Here is a 22,259-nt window from a genome sequence, read left to right as displayed (position 1 = left end):
AAAAAGGTCAAGTAGGAAGAACATTTGATATTATACTGAATCTACAGAGTGGACCTTTTGGGATGGAGCATGCAAAAAACATTTTGGAACGATTGAGTTTTCTCAACATCGTATTTCAGTCATCTCAGTTAAACTCCCTCATTGTTCATACTTTGTGCAGATTTCAACTGTCATAGATTTTAAACCCTTGCCCTGTCTGTGGAGAGTCAAACGTATATTTCAAAGTTTGTATGTTGGAATGCTGTGGAGCATCATTGAAAAATCTGAATTTATGGTTATTGAACAGCTGGTTGTAATCCTGACGGATGCCGCAGTCCATCTCACCTCTGGAAAACGATTGAAGCCGCTGTACAAGACTCCGAAGATGCATGGCCTTTTATTTTCATGAGGGGACCGTACTGTTCTTTACCATCTTAGCAGGGTATTGGGAAGGAGAAAGTCGGGCAACATTCATCATCCTTTGATGTGATTTACATAAAGATAATGCTTACTGGGTTCCAAGGCATAAAATCTCTAGATATCATGAGGGAAACCCAGCTAGAATGCTTTTACATGACTTTAATTCTTTGTAAATGGCTCTTTGAAGACCCCATCTGTAGATCTTTTAAAGGATCTAAATCCAGGAAACATAAAGAATTGCTAAACTATGCACTTGCTGGGATTATTGTGGGCTTTGAGGTGTGTTTGAGGCATGTCTAGAGTTGCTCTTGTTCCCCTTGAAAACAAGCAGTGGTGTGTTTCCTTCAGGAACGTTCAGGGTTTTCATGGAATCCATTGTTCCCTCAACAAATAAAATGTTCCCTGCCTAATTCTGCACTCCTTCTTTTACTCCACACAAAACACTTAACTGTGGCCAGATGTCGTGTGTGCTAAGATTGTAAACTTTTTGTAAAGAGGATGAAGTTGTTTTCTGCTGATGGGTTTCTCGTAAAGTTAGAATTTTGTTGGATTTTCTCAAACCATGAGAAAATCCTTACATAAACTTGCAAACTGCTGCACATCATTGTACCGCTCTCCATTTAATACTGCAAATTTGGTCGTTTCATGCCTCTTTTCCAGGGATGATATAGTCATTTGCAATACAATAGAGCATCGGGGAGAACAGCTGGTTGCAGCAAAAGGGCAGCTATTGAATCTTTGTGTCAAACATTTACATTTTTGCTCTGCTGTATTACATCAAATAGCTATAATGATGCAGCTATTTGAAGTATGTTTTCTGTCATTTTATGGCTTTTTTAGGGTTGTTGCAATTATACGAGATTGTTTCACCTCAAATTTTTCTGAGTTCTTAATTTTTTCTCATTAAAATAATTTAACAACAAATCCCATGTTGCTGTTGGTTGTCACAAAAGCTCAGGTTGTGTTTGACCGTCTTTTTAAATGGGTAAGGCCGCTCTATGTCAAGGCGACACTTTTGGCCTCGATTACATGTTAAAATGAAATTGGCTAAGGATTTTTGAGAATTGCAGCTAAATTAAAATGATTGACAACAAATCCTGTCCTCTACGACTGACCATGCATCAACTCATAACGCACCTTTGGGTTGTTTCGTATCAGTTTTACTAATCATTTGAAATAATTTGCCATTACGGTCAAATTTTGTGCCGTTTCTGTACAGAATAAAACAAACCTTCTTTAAAACTATTTTTAAAATGATTTCAAACTAGTTCAACCTACTCAATGAACAGACAGGAATTTGTCCGTTTCTGTCTTTTTAGGTCTACTAGCGAGTCTTTTTCACACATGCTGAGAGTGAAGCTCGCAGCTGTGAGAGTAAACACTTTAGCAAACCCCTGGCGTGACCTGGTGAGGATAAGTGGGCCTCCAGCTGTGAAGAAAATACCTAAAATTGTGTAAATACCCCAAATTAGAGAAGCCTCTTACAAGCTAAGTGCTGCCCACTGATCGTTGAGAGAGGAAGTTGTTTCCTACACAGCAGGATTTACCATCATCATTTCTCAGATTTTCACTGAGAAAAATCCATTTATAAGCCAGTTAATTTTCTTTCCAGAAGTGTATTTTTTCTGTTTGCATTTATGCTAAAAGGTTGATAAACTGAAACTCAACTCTGATGCCATCTTCTCTGACTGAAACACTGACTGACTTTTCAATAGAAACTGTGGAGGAGGCATAAACGACCAGAGAATAGTGAAGACAGACAAATGGCAGCTTTCAATACAGTTAACCATCAAATGAGACACTGTGCAATAACATATATCAGGGAAAATCACTGATGGGATGGAGCATTGTGAGTACGATAGGAACCTGCTTTCCCACAAAGTTTGTTTGTTGGAGCAACTTGCTACCATCTGGGTTTACTTGGCCAACATTGGCTCTGCTGCTGGTCTGTAATCGCCAAATTAGAACAGCTATTTACATCAAACATCATGAAACCAAACCACTTCTGAAACCTAAGCAGCCTGGGAAAACCACATATGGGTCCATAGTTCATTTTTTTAAACTCATATGTGCAGATCTCCCCCAGGATTTCGGACATTTTAAAATTTTGTTCCATAGATCATCTTTTAGCATGAAGAAAAAAAAAATCTTCCCACAACTGCTTTAATCTCTCCATAGACTGTGCATGCTGAAGTCATGGATTTGGCCAGATTTGCAACCAGGTGCAAGAGTGTTCGGTGTGCTAAGAAATGGCTCAATTTGTTATTAATGGAGTTGAGCTTCCAGAGAAGAGCTGAAGTGTGCAACAGCTGCTCTGGAAAAAGCTGGGAGTAAAGCACCAAGTGAAATGGAAAGACCTAAACACAGGCACAGTGTGTGACATCACCCACAAATCTGCGTGTTCAGGTTTTTGGAGCTTGAATTTATCCTGTCAGTTTGATGGCTTTGGGGATTTCCATACTTAAATACTAGCAACATAGAAGGACAACTCAGAAAGACGTGAATTTATAAACAAGAAAAACCAAAAGACAGGTGGAAGTCATTCAAAAAGAACTCTGCAATTATTGTTCAGTGATGAATGTAAAGGTGAGGAGGTGATACCGAGTCGACTGACTATTCGATGCTGAAAAAGGTTCATATTTAGAGGTTTTGAATAAGTAAGTGATGAATTGTTTCTAATCTTTCTATGGATTCACACCGACCTGAGTTACTTTCTTTCAGGTGCATGATAGTCTGAAACAGTTTGCTGTATGCAAAATGCAGACAAAAATGTGCTTAGATTACCTTGAAATTAAAATGTTACTCTACAGTAGAAGAACATACCCTGACTGAGCTGTAATAACAGTAATTTGACATTTTTTAACCCCTTCCAGGACAAATCCAAACATGTGTTTATTACTATAATCGGAGAACCTTAACAGGAGGAAAAGGTCCATTTCTAATGACCATCCCTGCAGATTCCCTGTGGGGTCGGTGCTTATCTCTAGCAGCTAACTGATGAGAGGCAGGAGACCACAGAAGGCAAACTGGGGCAGTTTAGAGCAGCCAATAAACATGTAATTGCTTCCATAATTACTTTCCAATTTTATACTTTTGTGGTTTCCATTGTACCATATTCCAGTTTTCCAAGAACAAAACAAAGTCATTTGCCAAAGGACATTTTGTGCTGATCATACATCACTGTGTGCCACCCATTATGAGGATGTTTCGATTTACTTTGGTTTCATCAAAGATGCAGAGATGGAAAATCAGAACCATAATCAAGATAAAAGAAAGCAGAGAAGGGATGAAAAATTACGGCAGATGTATGAAATGATGGCACAAAAAAATAAGCATTAAAAAAAAAAAAAAAAAGTCAAAGGTCCTAATTGACCTGACATCAAGATTTAAACTTGGGACCTTCTTACTGAAAAACAACAATGCTAACAAATGCAGCGCCCTGCAGCCGAAATGAAACAGAGGCAAACTAAAACACTGAGCTTCTAATAACTGTTGTTGGAAAAATGGTCATAAGATGAAACATGGTTGGCTGTACAAACAGAGAAGGACGCAAACCAAACCAAACCCTTTTGATGAAGACAGACGATGGCAACTGATTTTAACTGTCATACTTCGTAAGTAAGATGCTGTTTATGACATAATGAAAATCATGTGGCGTGACTTCAGGCAAAGTGACTGACTTGATCAAATCAACACGTCAGGAGGGAGAAGATAAGGGTCGGTTTCTAAGCTAGCCATTTGCAGCTTTTTTTTTATATCTATGAGGCCCAGCTAGGTGAGCTACTTCCACAGACAAACTAGTTTGACTTGAGCAAGTAGAAGCCATGGTGAAGGAACATCGTCTTCATCCCACAGTCCATAAACCCATCTGTTAGGCGAATTAGTTATTTTAAATTGCCTCTAGGTATGATTGCTGGTCCTGCCTCTCTCTGTTTTGCCCTGTGATGGAATGGCAACCTGTGTGGAGTGTGCACTCTGGGATGGGCGGATGCAGGATAAGGATGGATGAACGAATGGATCCTTACCTTAAAATTCAACATCTTGGCTGCAGAATCTGAAGCCTTCTCAGCTGAAAAGGACACAAGCAAGCATTAAGTTTACAATGAGGTCAACAATGAGGATTATGATTCTCAAACAATAACCTGTAGCATGCAATAAGTCAGAGAAAAATTGATTAGTTGTGGTTAGTTGAAAGGAAAAATAATAAACACCCCTGCATGCAAATGTCGCTCTGAAATATATATATATATATATATATATATATATATATATATATAAATGCAATCCTTTCCAAACTGGTTTGTCATAAATTGGCTTCGTTCTCCACATAATGACTTGCACAGAGAAATGCCTGCAGATTTGTATGGGTCGAAGTGGAAGTTGTCCTCACAAGGGACAACATGGGGATAACATCCTGAAAAATGTAAACAGTAACGTTGTCAACATTGTTAACTTCAGCGTCTTAAGCTGAAAACAGCAAATGGAAAAATTGGCCTCATGTTCAGTTTTACAAGTCAATGATGACTCAACAGCTCATTATAGTAATAACAATATTAATATCAGATTTTTCCATGCAGAGGAACAGATTCCCTCTGTGCTCAGGCATCTGTTGAGGGGAAAGGTAGAATCAGGTCTCATATGAGCTACTTGATGAAAACCAGCACCGAGATTATCATCTCCTAATACGAACATGAGGAATCCATTATCTTTAACTATCTTCAAACACACCATTAATTTCTTAATTCACCACAATTCCATCCATTCTCTCTCTTTAAATCTGTTTTTATTGTCTTTTTTTAACCAAAATAATGGCTTGCCTCTGAAAAACTACATGTTTCGAATGAAAGAGGAAAAACCCTCCACGTTCTGATTTATGCTTCCCAGCTCCCCTGCTGTTCGGAGCGTAGCATGATTTACTTCAAATGAGGAAACATTAAGCATTGCAGAATGGTGACTCCACTCAAACTGCACTCATAGTTTTGACTTGAATCCAGTGTTTTCCTTTTAGATCATCAGTGATTCAAGGCCAAAGCTGGAGGGAGAGGGAGAAAAGAAAACCAAAGCAATGGAAAAACTCCCACTAAGGTTAACAGACGATTCAGTAAGTGTTTGCATCTGTCCTTCAAGATGGCCCTCTTAGAGCTGTGGAGAGATTATTGGATCGACCTTTGACCTGGAGCTGAAAATATAAACAAATCTAAAGCTTGTAAGCTCTGAGAATAGGGCAGTATTTAAATCAGCTTTATAAGAGCATGAGAAGAGGGGAAGTCCTCCCAGCATTAACAAAAGTCAAAACTAACAGTATTTACAAACTGCGTGCAGTTAAATGGTTTTGTGGTCGCAGTTTAACAAAGCTGAGTCTGGGTAAGCAGTTCAGAATAAGTCGGCTGGATGATCAATGAAACTCTTCAAGTAAACATGAGACATTGCCAGGCAAAAACTTCAACCTCAATGCCAGCAAGTTCTTCTAGCTAAATAAATATTCTGACAGTAAAAACCTTAATTCTCTCCTGTCAAACAATTTATCAGCAATGTTTCTGCAATTCCAAGCACACCATAAATATGTCAGTGTTTCAGCCCAAATTAAGAAAAAGATAATCAAAATGTCTGTGTAATGTCAGAAAAAGCCAAATGTGTCTTTAATCCTGGGCCGGGTCGAAGGGGCAGCAGCCTAAGCAGAGAAGCCCAGACATCTCTCTCCCCAGGCACTTGGACCAGCTCCTCCAGGGGAATCCCAAGGCCTCCACACACCAAATGTGAAACATAGTTCCTAGCATGTTTATTTAATTTAAAACAGAATTTAAAAGTGAAATAACTGCAATAAGTCTGGGGCTGGCTCTGGTTTCCAGCTTTAAACTCTTCAAAAATAAAAAGACAGAGTGGCTTCCTGGTTGCAGGACGCACAAACTACCGCACCACCTTCCCTCATAGTCAGTTGCACACAACTCTTAGCTGCAGTTGGTGAAGCTAAAATCGTGCTACCAGAGGACCTATGAGGACCTAAGCATGTTGATAGGATACACATTTTACACAGACCTTGTGTGGATTGTAAGAAGTCCAACAACACATGGTCACAGGTTTTCAGTCTGACAGCGACATTGTTCGACATCAGAAGGTTACAAATTGCACAAAAAGAGAAAATTAAAGCAATTGAAAGCAACGAGGTGGATGATTAGAAGTGAAAGCTGGGAGTGGTTCAATTAAATCATCTCTGCACAGCAGCAGAAATGCGAATGTACAGAATGCAGAACTAAACAAGCACGTCACATAACTGCATATCAGAATCAACAGAAGAACAAACTAGCATAAGCATATTTACATACACACACAAGCAAAAAGTTTGGACAGAAGGCTGGAAACTAATTGCCAAGCAATACCCTCTTCTTTCTAATTACAAAAACAAACTCATCATCAGGGATGATGGCTCCTCCTGACTGGGGGGTTATTACAATGCCAGCATCAATAAGGTGATCAGCAGTGAGTGAGCTCAGTGTTCCTTTCAGACTGACTAATATGCAACAGTTGAATGAGAAAGCAGCATGTGGAACAATAGAGGATCTGAGTGCAGTGAAAGTCGAGGGTTCATCTTACCCTTAGGCTCCTCTGGGTCATCAGTTTCCAGCAGCCTAACAGAGTGAGAGAAAGGCAGATATAGATGAGGTTACACACCAATGTGACGGAGTAATGGGACTGCATGGCTGTTATAGCCAAAGCTTGCTAAGATCTTACAGTAATTTTGTAGTCGGCTCATTTTAAAACAGTTCAGACAATCTTGGAACTGAATAACGGCAGCCATCCAGTTCATTTGTCTCACTTGATACGCTCTCGACACATTAACACATGCCGCATGCTAGCAGTGATGTAACAGCGCTGCCTGGGTCGCATCTGAAGGGAGCAATTCATCTCTAAGTAATGACCGTTAAAAATGGATGGGGACGGCAGCTGCCTGGGGAAAGGGAAGCAGTGGGGGGAGCAATGATGCAGCAGGAAGAGTGGAGGGGATGATGGTGACACAAAAGGAGAATCATAGTGGACATCTGGAAGGGGTTAAAGGTTAATGAAGGGCAAGGTGCAGATCAAAATCAAGGCCTTAAGCTATAGGCTGTAAAGGTAAATTAACTTAGATCCAAAAGATTCCCGTCGATTTAAAATCTTTATTTTATCTAAAGGGGATTGGACCAGTCAGGCATTCAGTCACAGCTAAACGTGACTGCATGACATCATGATGCCTGTCACTTTGGATCAATAAACTAGAGCTATTTGATTATTGGTATGGAGTCAATATGATGTTGGTTAGATTAAATTTTTAATGTGATTTTTTTTTTTTTTTTGTCCATTATGATCTGCATATTAGTACTTAAAACTTTAATATCTGGGCCAGAAGGAGATTCTCATTGTAAGGTTAAAAGAGAGCATTAAAACAAAAATCTGCCATAATTTAGTTTTCATTTAATTTAATATTTCTGCTGATGCAAATGTTACATAATGACTACAGTTATAATGAAATAGTTATAATTCTATTTATTTAACCGTATAATGATTTAGATTTTGTGGTGAAAAGGGGTTTTGGATTTGCAAGCCTTCACAAGTCTATGCAATTGTGGATATAATTTATGTAAATAGACCAGATGTATATAGGTACATTTAAATAAGTGTAAAAATGCAAGTAATTGGTAAGTAACTGAATTCAGTCTGACAACATATCAGCCCTTGCACAGCTATTTAAGATCTTGCCAAAGGTAATCAAAAATAAATGAATAAATCACAACCTCTTTTTTTGCCAAAAGATGATTTAGGCAATTAAAAAAAAAATCACTTTTGGTAATACAAATTTTACTTAGGATATCATTTTAGGAAGGTGACGTTTTGGTTTGGTTGCTCTAATGTAACACTCCTGTGCAACCGCAGGGCAAGGCGACATTGGTCGAGTCGACCATCAGCTCTGGAGGAGGGGTACATGTATCAGTTGTCTATGACAGAGAAAGAATGGGTTGCTCAGCAAATAAGAGAAGACAGGAAGAGAAGGCCGTGATACAGAGGAAAGTCAAGAAAGATTTACACTACAGCTGCTCCTTGAAGTGAATTTCCTCTTGCTCCAGTGAATTATGTCATACATCCACTGTTAGATTAAAAAGGAAAACACACAGTCCAGATAGGATGCTGCACATCAAATATGAGAAGACAAATTTTTATGCTTTGCAAAAAATAAAAAAAATAAAAAAAATCTGTAAGAAGATTGCAATTTCCAACAACGGAATCCTTTTTGTTACAATCTCACTGATGCATTGACTTACTTAATTTGCTGTTAAACTAAGGATGTTTACAGGTTTTATTTAATATAATGAAGCTAGAGCTGCACAATATAATGAATTGCATTCATCGCTGCAACATCAGTTTGTAATATCGTAATTGAAAAGGGCTGAATGCAATATTTTTCGGATATTTTGCATTCGCAATCTGAATATCAATGATGTATTCAGTCAGTTGGATGGACTCCAAACCGGCCAAATCGGGTGTATATTTCTAGAAAGTGAGATACTAAAGTTCACAGTGAGTTTTGAAAACAATATGCAATGTTAAAAAAGAAAAGTGGCAAAAAGAACGTGCTACTTCTAGTTAATATTTTACTCCAATGGTGTCATAAAAAAATAGTTTGTTCTGATTTGGTACGGTGCAATTGAATCAGGTAATCAGAGCAATAAAGTAGTTTCACTATAAGAAGTTGGGAAAAAAATGTAACTGCAGACTAAACATAGATTTTGGAATGGCACTCATCAGGTCTGACAGTCAGAGTGAAGAAGGGCTGTTTGGCTCAGATAGACGTCATGAGAGACAGCTTTCCTTATCACTGAAACCACTCAGTTTCCTTTATACAAACACTTTAACAAACATGTTGTCAATGAAGACATTAAACAAAGATCACAAACGTCTTAAAGTTTTATTTTCTACAGTGAAAATACAGATTTTATTTTAGGACAAATTTGAAATAACCTAGAGAACCGCAATGCCTAACTAAAACCAAAAACAAATGGATTTTTTGTTGTTGTCAGCTGACAAAAACAAACAAGTTGTTGATTTTCTCTTTGTTTTGCAGAGTGCTTACATGAAAGGACAACACAACACGACTTTGGCATCCAGCGAAAGTCACAAACCTGACATGATGCCAAAAATATGACGGGTATGCACGATCAACAAGTGAAGGCAACTTCTTGCTACTTCAAACAAAACACGACCATCCGTTTTCTGCATCTTCTGGCTGCATTTCGTCTAATATTTGACTTTATCGTAGGAGACAAGTGGCACCCAAAATTCCCCATATTTGTGAAACACTAGAATTTTGCAAACAGAATTTTATCATAATGACAAAAAGCACCATAATAGTAGACAGAGGGAGCCTAAAGCATTTTTCTTGCAGGTGACCAGTTAACATCTAGTCAGAGGGATAAGTCACAAGTCCTGTACCTCCAGTGTTTATTGACTGAAATAAACATTTTCTAGTCTTCCAATAGCAAATCACAGAAAACTTGACTGTGCTAATAACTTTTTACCCCCTCCAGATCAAAACTTTGACACAAACTCAAATCATTCCTCTCCTTTGCTGCTCCCTCCTGCAGTTTCTATAGTTACAGACAAGTTCAGATATGTGCAAGCAGCACAATGCAGCGCTTGCTTACAGCTCAAAAATCCCAGGTCCTAGGACTGGACATGCTCTTCCTCCGCGTATATGCAAACCCCAGAGGAACATTCCAGGTGTGCAATGAGCAAACTTTAAGTCTTTGGACTAATCCTGATAATGTGGGTTAGTTTTTAACCCCCCAGCTTCCATCACCATATAAACCAAGTGAATTAAATCAAGCAGTACTGGGGAAAAATGGCTAATTAAATGTGCTAGCACTGCTTTGCACGCATCACCATTTTTGGAAGAGCTTCTCTTTGTGTTTACTTCAAACAGTACACAGCACTAAGTGTTCCCTTAATGGGTCAAGCTGTCTCCTCAGTGCTGTGAAAACAGCAAACTGCTTTATAGAAAGGCTGCCTTCACTTTGCTCAGAGGTGCCTCAGAAGGAAGCCATAACGCTTAACTATGTAACAGCTTAAGCAGATGCACATGCAAGTCGGCTCCAGCTAAGAGCCGAGTTTTCCATGCTGACATTTAAATGAAGCACGTGCGGCAGTGTGTTTTGTAGCGGCTCTGCCTCCTAAAGGACTCTGCCATCTGCAGCGCTGTGTACGGCGGCTCTCGTAAACTTTATGTCTTGCTGACTGCCCTGCTCAAACACCCAGCAAAACAGATTTGTGTTTGTTCTGCACTCACCTGAAGTTAGAAGACGCCTCAACTGAGGACACAACCTCTGACTCCGTCTCCGTTTTAAGGTCAGAGTTTGCGTCTGACTCGTGGGTGGCCTCATCACCGGAGTCTGCCACTTTAGTTCTCATCCCCCTCCTGGAGTATGCTGGCTCTGACCCATTATCCTCGTGTTTCTCTCTCTCCTTGGTTCCAGAGGACTCTGTTTCGGATGTCTCACCAATTTTCCGGTCCCTTCGGACATATTTAGGAGTGAATTCCTCTGTGTTGCCATAGCGCTCTGCCAACTCCCTCCTCCTTTCTGCCTTGTAGCGAGCGATGCGCTCAGCCTTCGTCTCTGGGGTCGAGCTCTGCAAGGTGTCTATTGCATCCATTAGGCAGTTCAGATCTGTCTGGGCGAGGTGTTTCTAGGCGAGTGGATCAACTGATCTGGTTTTTAGTTTTCAGTGGACGCTCCCTGGAAGGCAAGCGGTCACTCCAAAACCATGACAATGCTGCAAACAGAAAAGGAAAGGCATATTAGTTCATGATTGACAAAACAGTTGTAGCAACTTGACTCTTACGCCATAAAAAGGATGTGTGCAAGCTCCCAATTTATGAAAATCACATTAAGATTCTCATTTAAACATTTATTCCACTAACTCACGGAGAGTGGGAGTGGAAAAGAGGGAGAGGGAGTGGAGGGGGACTGAGAAACGCATAAAACTAACCGTATAAGCTCATTTTATTGTTTGCTTGATTTGGGATTTGCACCAGTGCTAATCACCTACCTTGCAATGACTCAACATTTAAAACAAAAGCAAAGCCAGAGAAATCCTGCACGAGTATAAAAGTGTTTTCTACTCATGTTTTTATGCCTCAAATGTGCAAATTATTATGGGTAAACATATATACAATGCCTTTCCAGCAACAGATGTAATTATTGTATTTTATTGGGATTTTGTGTGATATACGAACTGTGAAGAAGGAAAATGAGTCAGCCCAGATTTGTACACAGCAAAAACACAAAATCTCACCAAGTATCCTTGGTACAGTTTCTAGTTCAAATATTTGGATGCACGTGAAATAAGACAAAACTGACTTACAGTTATTTTTTAAAGCAGGATATGGGAGCTTATTTCAAGTAAATAATCTTGTATTATTAATTTTTAAATCCACTGGTGGATTTTTTTTTTTTTTTATGGGCTTTTTAAGGTTCTAGGTTTGATTCCCTGCCCCGGTCTTTCTGCATGGAGTTTGCATGTTCTCCCTGTGCATGCGTGGGTTTTCTCTGGGTACTCCAGCTTCATCCAACAGTCCAAAAACATGACTGTCAGGTTAACTGGCCTCTCCAAATTGCCCCTAGGTGTGAGTCTCTGTGTTCCCCTGCGACAGACTAGCGACCTGTCCAGGGTGACCCCACCTCTCTCCCGGAAGGTTAGCTGGAGATGGGCACCAGCAACCCTCCCGACCCCACCAAGGGACAATGGTGTAAAGAAAATGGATGGATTTTTTTTTTAAGTATAATGAGAAATTTTCCCCATGTCCAACATTTCTAAGAACGATTGTAAACAGCATCATGAAGAATAATTGTGATAACTTGCAGATGCCAGTTTCAAGCTGTCAGATGTCAAGTCAAATTTAAGTTAGTCTTGATATATAGCATTTTTATAACAACTGAAGGTAAGTTGATCATGCTATAAAATGGAACTACGTGCCTAGAAAATACATAATACCCGCTCTTTAATTATCTGGTTTGTCTGTTGAGGTGCAATACCCATTTCTTGACAACTCTGCAACTGATTTATATCCCAACACGTTCTTAAAATTCTCCAAAACCTTACCCTGCACCTGTTTCTTCAATAATGTTCTGTACCAAATCCCTGAGCCCTTCATAATAAACTAAATAATTTTGTGTGAGTGCTGTTAGGCTACTTGTGATGGCAGCTTGCAGGGACAGATTTAATGTAGGAGCAATTAGAGTAAAAGAGGCTGAAAATAAATGCAGGATGAGCTTCTAAGAGTTGCCTTGTAGAAGAATTAGAAAGTCATGCATTGTTTTTGCTTCATCTCACAACAGCATGCTACTTTGTGTTGGTCTGTCGCATAAAGTACCAGTTAAGGACAATAAAGTTTGTGGTTGTAATAGATTTTAAACAGTACTAATACAATACTAATTTTGCAAGGAACTTTTAATGCAAGGAATGACAGGCAAGCTGGGTTTGCTTCCACCCGTTGCAATTATTAGATTTGTTAAATGTCCCTTTCTCAACATTTTAGCAGTAAAAAACATCAAATAAATCGACTGCCTTTTGAAAACTAATGGCTTACAGTAAAAAGCTAGAAAAATCACAAGGTTGAGCTGAAGTCACTCTGTTCCATTGAGTAATGTCAGGGCAGAAAACCACAAGTTGGATGGATGTAGGGGCCTGAAAACGACAGACACATAAATACAAGCCAGCTGACAACAGCAATAATGATTATGTGCCGTTTCTGACCACTCCACACATCAAGCACAGGGGCTTTTCCACAGACATTTCTCACAGCTAAAGCATGCCTATGATGTCTTAGAACAGTAAAATGGAAGCAGGAGGGTAAGAGAGAAGTACAGTTACACACTAGAGAGACTCAGATTTAATGAAGCCCCCAGGTCTCCCTCAAATTACAGGGCCTGACCTAACTCAATGTATAACTTCTCACATTTATAGGATATGGGAAAACATAATTCAGAGCGCTGAGCCTGGGCAGTGTTAGTAATGAGAGACTCTAAAGAAGGAAGGTAAAAAGGAAAGAATGAGAGGATAAACGAACTGACTCAAATAGTCTATTCTGCACTGCTGACAAGCTTGAACAAACCTGGAGTTTATCCTTTACGACTCTTTCTGGTCTATAAATACTGACCCATAACCATGATTTTGGCCCCATTAAAAAAAATTGTAATAAAATACTGAAGTGAATCATTTAATGTCATTTAAGCAGCTGACTAAAGCCTGAGAACCTGAAAGTTTCAGATAATAAGATACCAAAACTGCAAAAGTAAGAAACACTGAAGGGATGAAATTATCACATCCCAACTTAAAACTAAGTCACATAAACTAAAGAAATTAATCAATGCTCCTCTAAAAATGGTAATATTGACAAACCTGGACTGAAAAAAAAAGAAACAAGGAAGCAAAAGTATAAAACCTAAAAAAGAAATAAATAAACTCTTTGAAAGCTAAATACTGTAAAGGTTTGTGTGACTTGGCACTCCCAACAAAGTATGCAAGAATGCATCATTTTCTGTTTTCCAGTTGTTGTTTTTCTTTAGTTTTATAATTAATCCCAAGTATGACAGAAACCTTTAATGTTCACAGAGAATCTTAGAAAGAAAGACCTCACAACAAGCTGAATAAGCAAAGCAGGAAACGCGCCAACAAACTCCTTCATAAAGCAACACGATAAAGTCACAGCAGCAAGCTGTTGCTCACTCCAAGACAAAGCCATCATACTACCTTATGAAGGCAAGAGCTCCTGAGTTTGGATGATGGTTTCAGGACACTTACATAATGACCTAGGCTTCTACCTATAAAAGGAGTGCTACACAGTCCGCTTAAGTTTGTCCATTTAGACCAAGCACATTTAGGGTGCTTTGTTTGGAAGCTGCCGTAGTTATTTTAAGAAACAAAGAGGGGACTAAAAACATGGTGAGTCATATCTCACTTCTTTCAGCCGACATGGATGCATCTGGAATATATGCTTTGTTTGGAAATCAACAGCAATGAAAACAGTGCATGGTGTTTTGGTGCTGAAATTACATATTTAAAGTTATATACTCGGAAATACAGCAAAGTTACTTGCAGATAAGCAAACAAATTTGGCCAGTGAGTTCCTATCATTGCCAATACCGGTTCTACCTGCCAATTTATGCGGTCATATTTATTTCTGCTCCAATGGGGCATGCGATTAAACCTCCAGTTCCCGATCAGCAGGGCGATTCTGTTGCTACAGAGGGAGTTGTCACAGAGGAGGAGCTGTCTCAACAAAGGCTAAATATGTCACCTCCTGACCATGGCGAAAACATTTCACCACAAGAGATTGTTTAATAAAGGAAGTTGCCCGTGAACATTGCAATACAAAAAGAAAATATCAAGAGAACAGACAGGCAGAGGCAGTGAGAAAGCCTGTTTTAACAGGCAGACAGAGGTTTGAATTTCCTCTTTTAATAAACCAATTTGAATTTTGAACATCCTCCCACTCACAAAAAGTTCAGCAATTACAGGCAAGCAATTGCATAATGAAAGCAAATGCCAGCAGCAATTGATCTTAAAAGCAGAAGTTACAACGCGGCTCAAACATGATTAATCAAGACACTTAATACAACCTGCTAAATAAACCCTAAGGTAAGAAGATCCAATATAAGGTTTGCATTCTTCTTAAGTTGTGGTAGAATTTTCATATATTTGTGGACAAAATTATTATTATTATTCAATTATAACGTTCAACATTAGTCGGCATAAATTATGCAGCTGCTACTAATACTGTCTTGATCATTAGATGCAGCAGAGCAGAACTCAAAAGGAGGAAGAAGTTGGTGTAAAAAATATTCACGCAATCCTGCAGTGTAAAAGAAAGTACTGCAGAATGTGGATTGAGGCGTAAGCACTAAATACCAAAATATTAAATAACAAAACTAAGGAGTCCAAAGCTTCTCGTTTTGCTTTTCGCATGCGGAAAAGAATGCTTAACAAATTACTAAACAGAACCTTGACAGCTAAAAAAAAAAATAAAAAATCTTCTACACCAAATAATGGCAGATAGCATAAAAAGCTGCTGCTAGAAGATTAGCACTTCATAGTTCCTCATGTACAACACATTGTGATTTGCCATTTTAGGAATATTACAGGAGGAAAATAAATACTTGAAATACTAGTAGGTGCATCTAAGTGAATCAAAATATAATTAAAAATCTTTAATTCAAGAATTCAGCTCAGAAAGTGAAACTATGTTATATACATTCATTACAAACAGTGTTATATTTCAAAAACAATGCTCTGTTGACTTTGATGATTGTGGCTTACAGAATAAGACAAAAGATTTTTGAACGTCCTAATTGAAACTGAAACCAATGTCTCCGTCTGACCAAGAAACCTTTACACCGGACCATTCTGTGCTTTTCCAACCTTCCTCCAAACTGGACATTGATTTCCAATTGAAACAGAGTGTTTACTATATTGTGAAAAGCTGCTGCCTTTTTCTTCCTAGCCCAGATATGAAGCTTCTTGCTTTGTCTCTGGTTACAGAGTGTCTGAACAGAGTGGGACATTTCCAGCAGATATCTGGGATATGCAGTAATCAAGTAGCAAATTAACCTTTTTTTTTTTCTTACAAAATGTTTACCTTCCACTTAACTTTCCTTTAATAAGTTTGCATTCAGCATTCTAAATAGTGAACTTTTTAGCAATAGATTGTTGTGGCTTATCCTCTAGCAAATCAGTGGTCTTCCACATCATAGTGTTACATTTCTACATTAAACATGATTTGGATCCTACATAATATAATTTTTGGAGAAAATTTTGGGTTTTCACTGGCTTCAATTATTACCATTAAAAAAAAGGTTGTAATATACAACTATGTGTTTAAGTAGTTTAAATGTGAGCTTCCCTTTATGAGTAGCCATTGATGGTGTTTCTTACCTAAAAAGGACGAAAACCAACCAAAAACATTTATATTTGAGATTAAGATAAAGAACAGACAGAAACCCACCTGAGGGCAAACGCTGACCTGTTGCCTAACAAACAGTTTTTCCTGCAGAAATCACATGCCTCTACAAGAATGACAAAACAGGAATGCAGCCACAGCCCTCCTCAGGAACAGTCAAATTACATCGAAAAGGCTGCATGTCTCAAATGCAACACAATTAAAGGAAATCCTTCTTATTTTACAAAGTGAGTAACCCGAAGACTGGAAACAATGAGGCAAACATTTTGTCTTTAACTAGAGTCATTTTTTAAAGACAACAGTGGAGTATGTTGTCTTATAATAATGCCATTTAAATTAATCAAAATGTACTTCCATTGACTGGGCCTTACTTTACCCGTTTTTTGTTTTTTTTTTCCTTTCGCAACTTAAAACCTTGAAATGACATTTAAGAGTTTTTCCCCAGAAACTGTAAACATTTTTGACATATTCTTGGTTCAAAATGCACAAAATTGGATAATACTCAAACACCTGAAATAGTTTTTGGAGAAGGTTTATTATTGCTCTGTATGTTTACAACATGCTGGCACTGTTAACGTTCAGGAATCCACCTAAAGTTACCACAGACATCAGAGACCTATTAAGACACTGCTCTGCAGCCCTGGACAAAACAAGAGGAAACCGTGTAAAAGAAGGCCAGCAGTTGACCCACTTTCCTCCAGAAGGAAGAAGGTGGAAAGTGGAAACTTCGCTTCACTGAGAAAACCCAGGTTTCTGTACAGCACAATAAAACACACACACACACACACACACACATATACGTGTTTGTATCTCTTTAATAAGAAGATACACACACCTAACTTAGGTCTTAGACCTTTTCAGCTATTCATATTTTCTGGAAATATGAAAAGTTCAAAAAGAAACACTGAGGAGTTGAATTAAGGAGACCTGGTTGACTTTCGAGAATGTCCTCAAAAATTAAAAACATCTTTGATATTATTTGATTTCTGCAGTGTATGTAACACAATTTAGCATGATTTGTTTTATCGAAAACACCATAAGATCAATAACTACCTGACAGACAGCAGTTTGAGAGACTGAACGGTCAGCAGGACCACAGGGGACTTTACTCTCACCTTTTCTTTTCATTGTGTACACCTCCAACTTCCAGCACAAGCAAAATCTGTCATCTGCAAAAATATTCCACTGACTCAGCATTTGTCGGGTGAATCGGAGATGGACGAGAAGCGTCGGTGGACTATTTGGTGTGGAAACAATCACCTTCACTTAAATGTCAACAAAACAAAAAAATTGATTGTTGATTTCAAGAGAAACAGGCTTAGATCAAACACTATTTCCATCTTGGGAGAAAAAGTGGAGGTGGTTGAGAACTTTAGGTCCTTCAGTGTTTGAAGAAAGATTCTGCATATTTTCTACAGGTCTGTTCAGCCTACAGGCCAGCATCCATAGCTATTAGCATCTATAAAAACTCTATGAAGAACCTTGGATAATATGAGTTACAACAACATTTAATTTCCTTTTGGGATTAATAAAGTATTTTTGAATTGAATGTTCCGCCATTAACTCTAACCTTATGAGCGCATATTAAGCTCTAGCTTCAATAAATTAAAATGACACAAACAAGACATAAGAAAGGGAGAGAGGGAGAACAAGTCATCAGCTTTTAAGCCACCCTTATGTAGCAATCAGCCACATACAGAGTGGCCAACATGTTTCTCATTAAAAACTAATCTTTATGCACTAAAAGCGGTTTAGGCACACTGCCTCCAACAACTGGAGGAACAAAGTTTTAATTGAAATTTCAAAGGCTTACAACACTAGAAAGAAAAGGTCTTCCACTAATAGAAAGGTTGGAAGGATGATCCTGACAGAAGGGCGTGTTCGTCTTCGACAGCACAAGCCTTTCTTCCATAAGACTGGACTCCACTCGACCTTTCAGCCGTAACGACGAGGAGCAAAGAGGGAGTGACGTGGATTAAGTGGCAGAGGAAAGAAAAGCGGCAGAAGGAGGAAGAGAAGCCTCGCTGGAGAAGCGGATACAGAAAACACAAGAGGAAACACTGGAAGTTGTAAAGCGTGTTCATCAGGAGGATGAAGAGAACTGCAAAGGTCAAAGAAGTGAGAATGAGGGAAGGAGATAAAAATGTAGAACAGAACAGGCTTTAGTTGAGCATGTTTCCAGAAAGTCAAAGACATCGAGTCGAGTTTTAAGGAGAAGCAGGGGGGCAAAGGATGGAGTTAAAAACAGGGCCTGAGAGTAATCCTTCCCTCTTCCCTGCCTTAGGAAGACACAAACTCCCCTAAATCCCTTTTACCAGAAGTCCTGCTGATTGTATCCAGTCACCCGAAAGGCAGTTGACATAATAACCCCCCGGAGGCACTCATGCCTTTCAGCTTTGCCTTAGTAAGTGACACTGTAAAGACCTACTGACCTGGTCAGGTCTGAGCCGTCCCTGTCACCACAGAGACAAAGAACGCTGCCTAACCTTCTGTAATGGTTCAGCATTAAACACACCAGAACAGCATGTGTGTGTGTGTATGTGTGTGTTTTCCCCCTCTACTTACAGGCTGGGCTCTTTGTCCCAGTCTTCCGGCTTTCCATTTGCTGCTTTCACAGGAACCATTAAATGTGACGTAAAGGAAAGCAAGCACACGCATACACAATACCATGCAAACTGACGGACATCTAGCAAGAACATCGCAGAAAACAGACCATTAGGCATACACACAACAAGACTGCAATCAGGGAAGCCTGAGAGATGAGAAGGAAGGGTGGGGTTTATAGTGCTGTATCTAGCCAGGCGATCATATGCATGCACACAAACACACACATGTTTGTACAACAGACACAGTGAAGCCTTTCAGATGTTTCATGCAAGCCAGAAAGAAACATCCACAGTTCTTTTTTAAGATGTATGTTGTGGAAGAGCTACAGTTGGAGCTCTTACCATTCGACCTACATCTTATTTAGTTCTGTATGTTTGTGTAGAAGCACCTCCACTTCTTCAGACTTCATTTGCATTTATTTTGCTTACTCCTGACAGAAAAAGCACAAATGGACAATGGCTTTTCACAGGTTACTTTATCAAGGCAATAATCATGTTCTTTTTTTATCTGATCTATTCATTTCCGTGCAAATTTTCTGTTTCCCTCCTAGTTTCCCCAATGACATTTTCTGTGCTTGTTTGACGCTGCTGTGCAAGGACTTTGATTCAAAGTCAGACAAATGAATTTTGACAAGCTGAAGTAAAAACTCTCATTGGCCCGAAAGTGAATGACAACAACCCATTTTCCAATTAAAGTGAATGTGGCCAACCATTACCACACTCCTGACAATAACTCTGGGTGAATATGTATACATGAACCATATTTCTGGCTGCTTGCAGCGTTCACTGCTGAGCAACAACAGAGCCGTCATCCCAAACAAACCATAATGAGATTTTTCCTCACCCCAAAAAAACGTTTCAATGTGGACTCTATTCCCAGAATATTCTGTCTGCATAATAAGAGCAAGGGAAAAGCTGGATGTAGAAAAGCAAGCGGTACGAGGAGGGGTGAGAATCGTTGGGGTGGAATGTGTCGTCCAGAGAATCCTGCTGGTGGGGTTTCTCCCTCCTGGCTCCCTGGTGTCCACTGTGCAGAGCAGACACCATCTGGCCAGCTGGAATGTAACTGAGGAGGGGGCTGGAAGAGTTAAAGGATCTGCTGTCTTACAGGGGGGTGTAGGGAGGTAGCACAGAGATAGAGCATTAGCCGTCGATGCATTAACCATTTCATGACAGACACTTTAAACTAATTGAGGCCTACACAGTTGGGTTTAAACCTCACACATCTACAAAACAAGTTTAACCGAATGGCTACGGCTGGTATAAATGTTAAATACATAAATTTCCCTCAATAGAGACATTTATGTCATGTCAGCAAAGGCAAATAGTCATCCCCAAACTTAAAAACAAATGTTTATCATACTACTGCCTTAAAACAACAGTTTGCAAGAAAAAAAGCAAACAACTTATTTGTAAAGCAGCAGAATGCAGGTTAGCCTAAAAAAAAAAAAAAAAGCTTGTCAAACTCCCAGTATTATGTTTAAAAACATCAGGATGACTATAATATCCTACACCAGAAACACATCTACCTGAAAACAAATGCAAAATGTATTGCATATTCAGTCTATATGTTCTTGCTTTAATGATTAGTATGTTATATTTTAGCAGTAGTAAGAATAACTAGTGCTTTTACATTTTAAGTAAAAGCAATCTATTCATGTTACTTTTTGTTTTAAAACACCTTGTGTAATTTCACTAATACCATGGAAACACGAGGATCTACTACAGATTCACGCCTTAAGTCTACAGCAAAATTCTGTTTCTATAATCTGCATTATCTTTCACAACTCTGAAGAAGAAACTGAATTTGTGTAGATATAACTGCAAAAGTTCCCGAATGCAAGAAAAAATAAGGCATAAAGAAGAAATTCCTGTTTCAGTGAGGCTGGCCAACATTGCATATTAATTCCTTTTCCGATCTGTATTGGAGCAGCCTGATGGCCTGGTATGGTTTACCGATTATACATTAGAGCATCCATGTATTATTAATTGATGTTTAATGGTAACATCTGTTACTCATATGGGCATTAATGCAATGGCCAGCGGGTAGACAAGAATGGAAAGAGCTGGTCATTATAGCACTTGTTTTGAGTGCACATGTTATTCTCATGCTTTGTTTTCATTGGTGACGTTAACTCAAATGTTGCTGTAACACAAGGTGTGAATACAGCATGGTATAGTTTTATATGCAATAGAAAATATCCTTGGTATTAAAAAAAAACAAAGGTCCCATGCAAGAAAAACTAAACGGGATTAGGATTTTGATTCAGACCCTGGAAGGGGTCCAACGACTGTAAGCTGGCTTCATAAATATGTCTTAGCTTGAGGGTGACCCCTCATACTTTTCCCTCTGGACATCCTTGGTGTCCCACTATCAGTTCCCTTCTGCATTATGTAAATATTTGTACTGCAAGACTCTTTCCAGCAGTTCAACTATAACTGAAAGTAAATGAGAAAAAAGACGGACCCAGAAAAAAAGGAGAGGGATGGGGATGTGTGGGTGGTTACTGTCTAATTTACTGCTGCCTACTTTTACAGTTCAGTTGACATATTTTATTTAACCGTTAAGTAACACAGCTAAGTAGTGCACAAGTCAGGCCAGGGAGAACTCCCAGAGAGGATGAAGGAGTATCTGGAGTAAGAATACATTTGATGTTACATTTGACTATTTGATCATCAGCAAGACGAGTTTCTGACTCTACAGTGACTTCAGAAACTTGGAACCTTTACAGCAGCAACTAAAATGTAGCTGAGATGCAACGTCACTTTAAAAAGGTAAGAGTCATTCAAGACCAGATACTAGAAGAAAAAAAATAATCAATGCCATTTACTGAACATACCTGTACAGTACAGCAAAATAAACCCCTACTTTTCATCAGTACAGCAGACCCCCAGTACTCACAGACCAGAGGAGCTGTGCTAAAGCTAAAATCCATGAATACTTGAGACCCCCCACTAAAAATGCTTAATACCTCCCCATTTTAATAGTTCAAACAGTAAATACACTTTGTTATGCATTGATACACACAGTGGAAACCGTATTGGCGCTAACGCATATGATAACATCTACAGTCTTCCTTATCTCAACTCTTGGGCTCCAATCAGCAGCGAGGAAAATAAATCACGCTTCTGAATCAGCTGCTTCACAAACACCAGTCAATTTTGTGTCACGTAGAAAGTGCATCTGAGTATATAGTGTCCAAAGATGTATAAAATGAAGTCAGATGACAGACCAACAGAAAGCTGCAGTAGCCCATACAGTCCCTGTG

General features: G+C 39.0%; 1 protein-coding gene and 1 long non-coding RNA gene across 2 annotated transcripts in view; one reads left to right on the top strand and one right to left on the bottom strand.

The window, feature by feature from the left end:
- The window catches only part of LOC106954779 (supervillin-like), a 49,100-nt gene that overhangs the window by 23,305 nt on the left and 3,536 nt on the right, over positions 1 to 22,259 (bottom strand). Inside the window, exons 2-4 of the mRNA XM_015044527.1 lie at positions 10,715 to 11,199; positions 6,991 to 7,025; positions 4,425 to 4,468 (exon numbers count right to left, since the gene is read on the bottom strand). Coding sequence (XP_014900013.1) covers positions 4,425 to 4,468; positions 6,991 to 7,025; positions 10,715 to 11,079 — 444 coding nt within the window. The 5' untranslated portion in view covers positions 11,080 to 11,199. The remainder of the gene's footprint in view (positions 1 to 4,424; positions 4,469 to 6,990; positions 7,026 to 10,714; positions 11,200 to 22,259) is intronic.
- On the top strand, positions 5,726 to 12,165 carry LOC106954780 (uncharacterized). Its single transcript, XR_001426425.1, has 3 exons — positions 5,726 to 5,736; positions 9,854 to 9,857; positions 12,051 to 12,165. It is a non-coding gene; the product is annotated as an uncharacterized LOC106954780 (long non-coding RNA).

This window comes from Poecilia latipinna, unplaced genomic scaffold (genome assembly GCF_001443285.1).
Source record: "Poecilia latipinna isolate Pla-1442-1.1 unplaced genomic scaffold, P_latipinna-1.0 Scaffold680, whole genome shotgun sequence".
Classification (NCBI taxonomy): Eukaryota; Metazoa; Chordata; class Actinopteri; order Cyprinodontiformes; family Poeciliidae; genus Poecilia; species Poecilia latipinna.
This window is presented reverse-complemented; position numbering and strand designations above follow the sequence as displayed.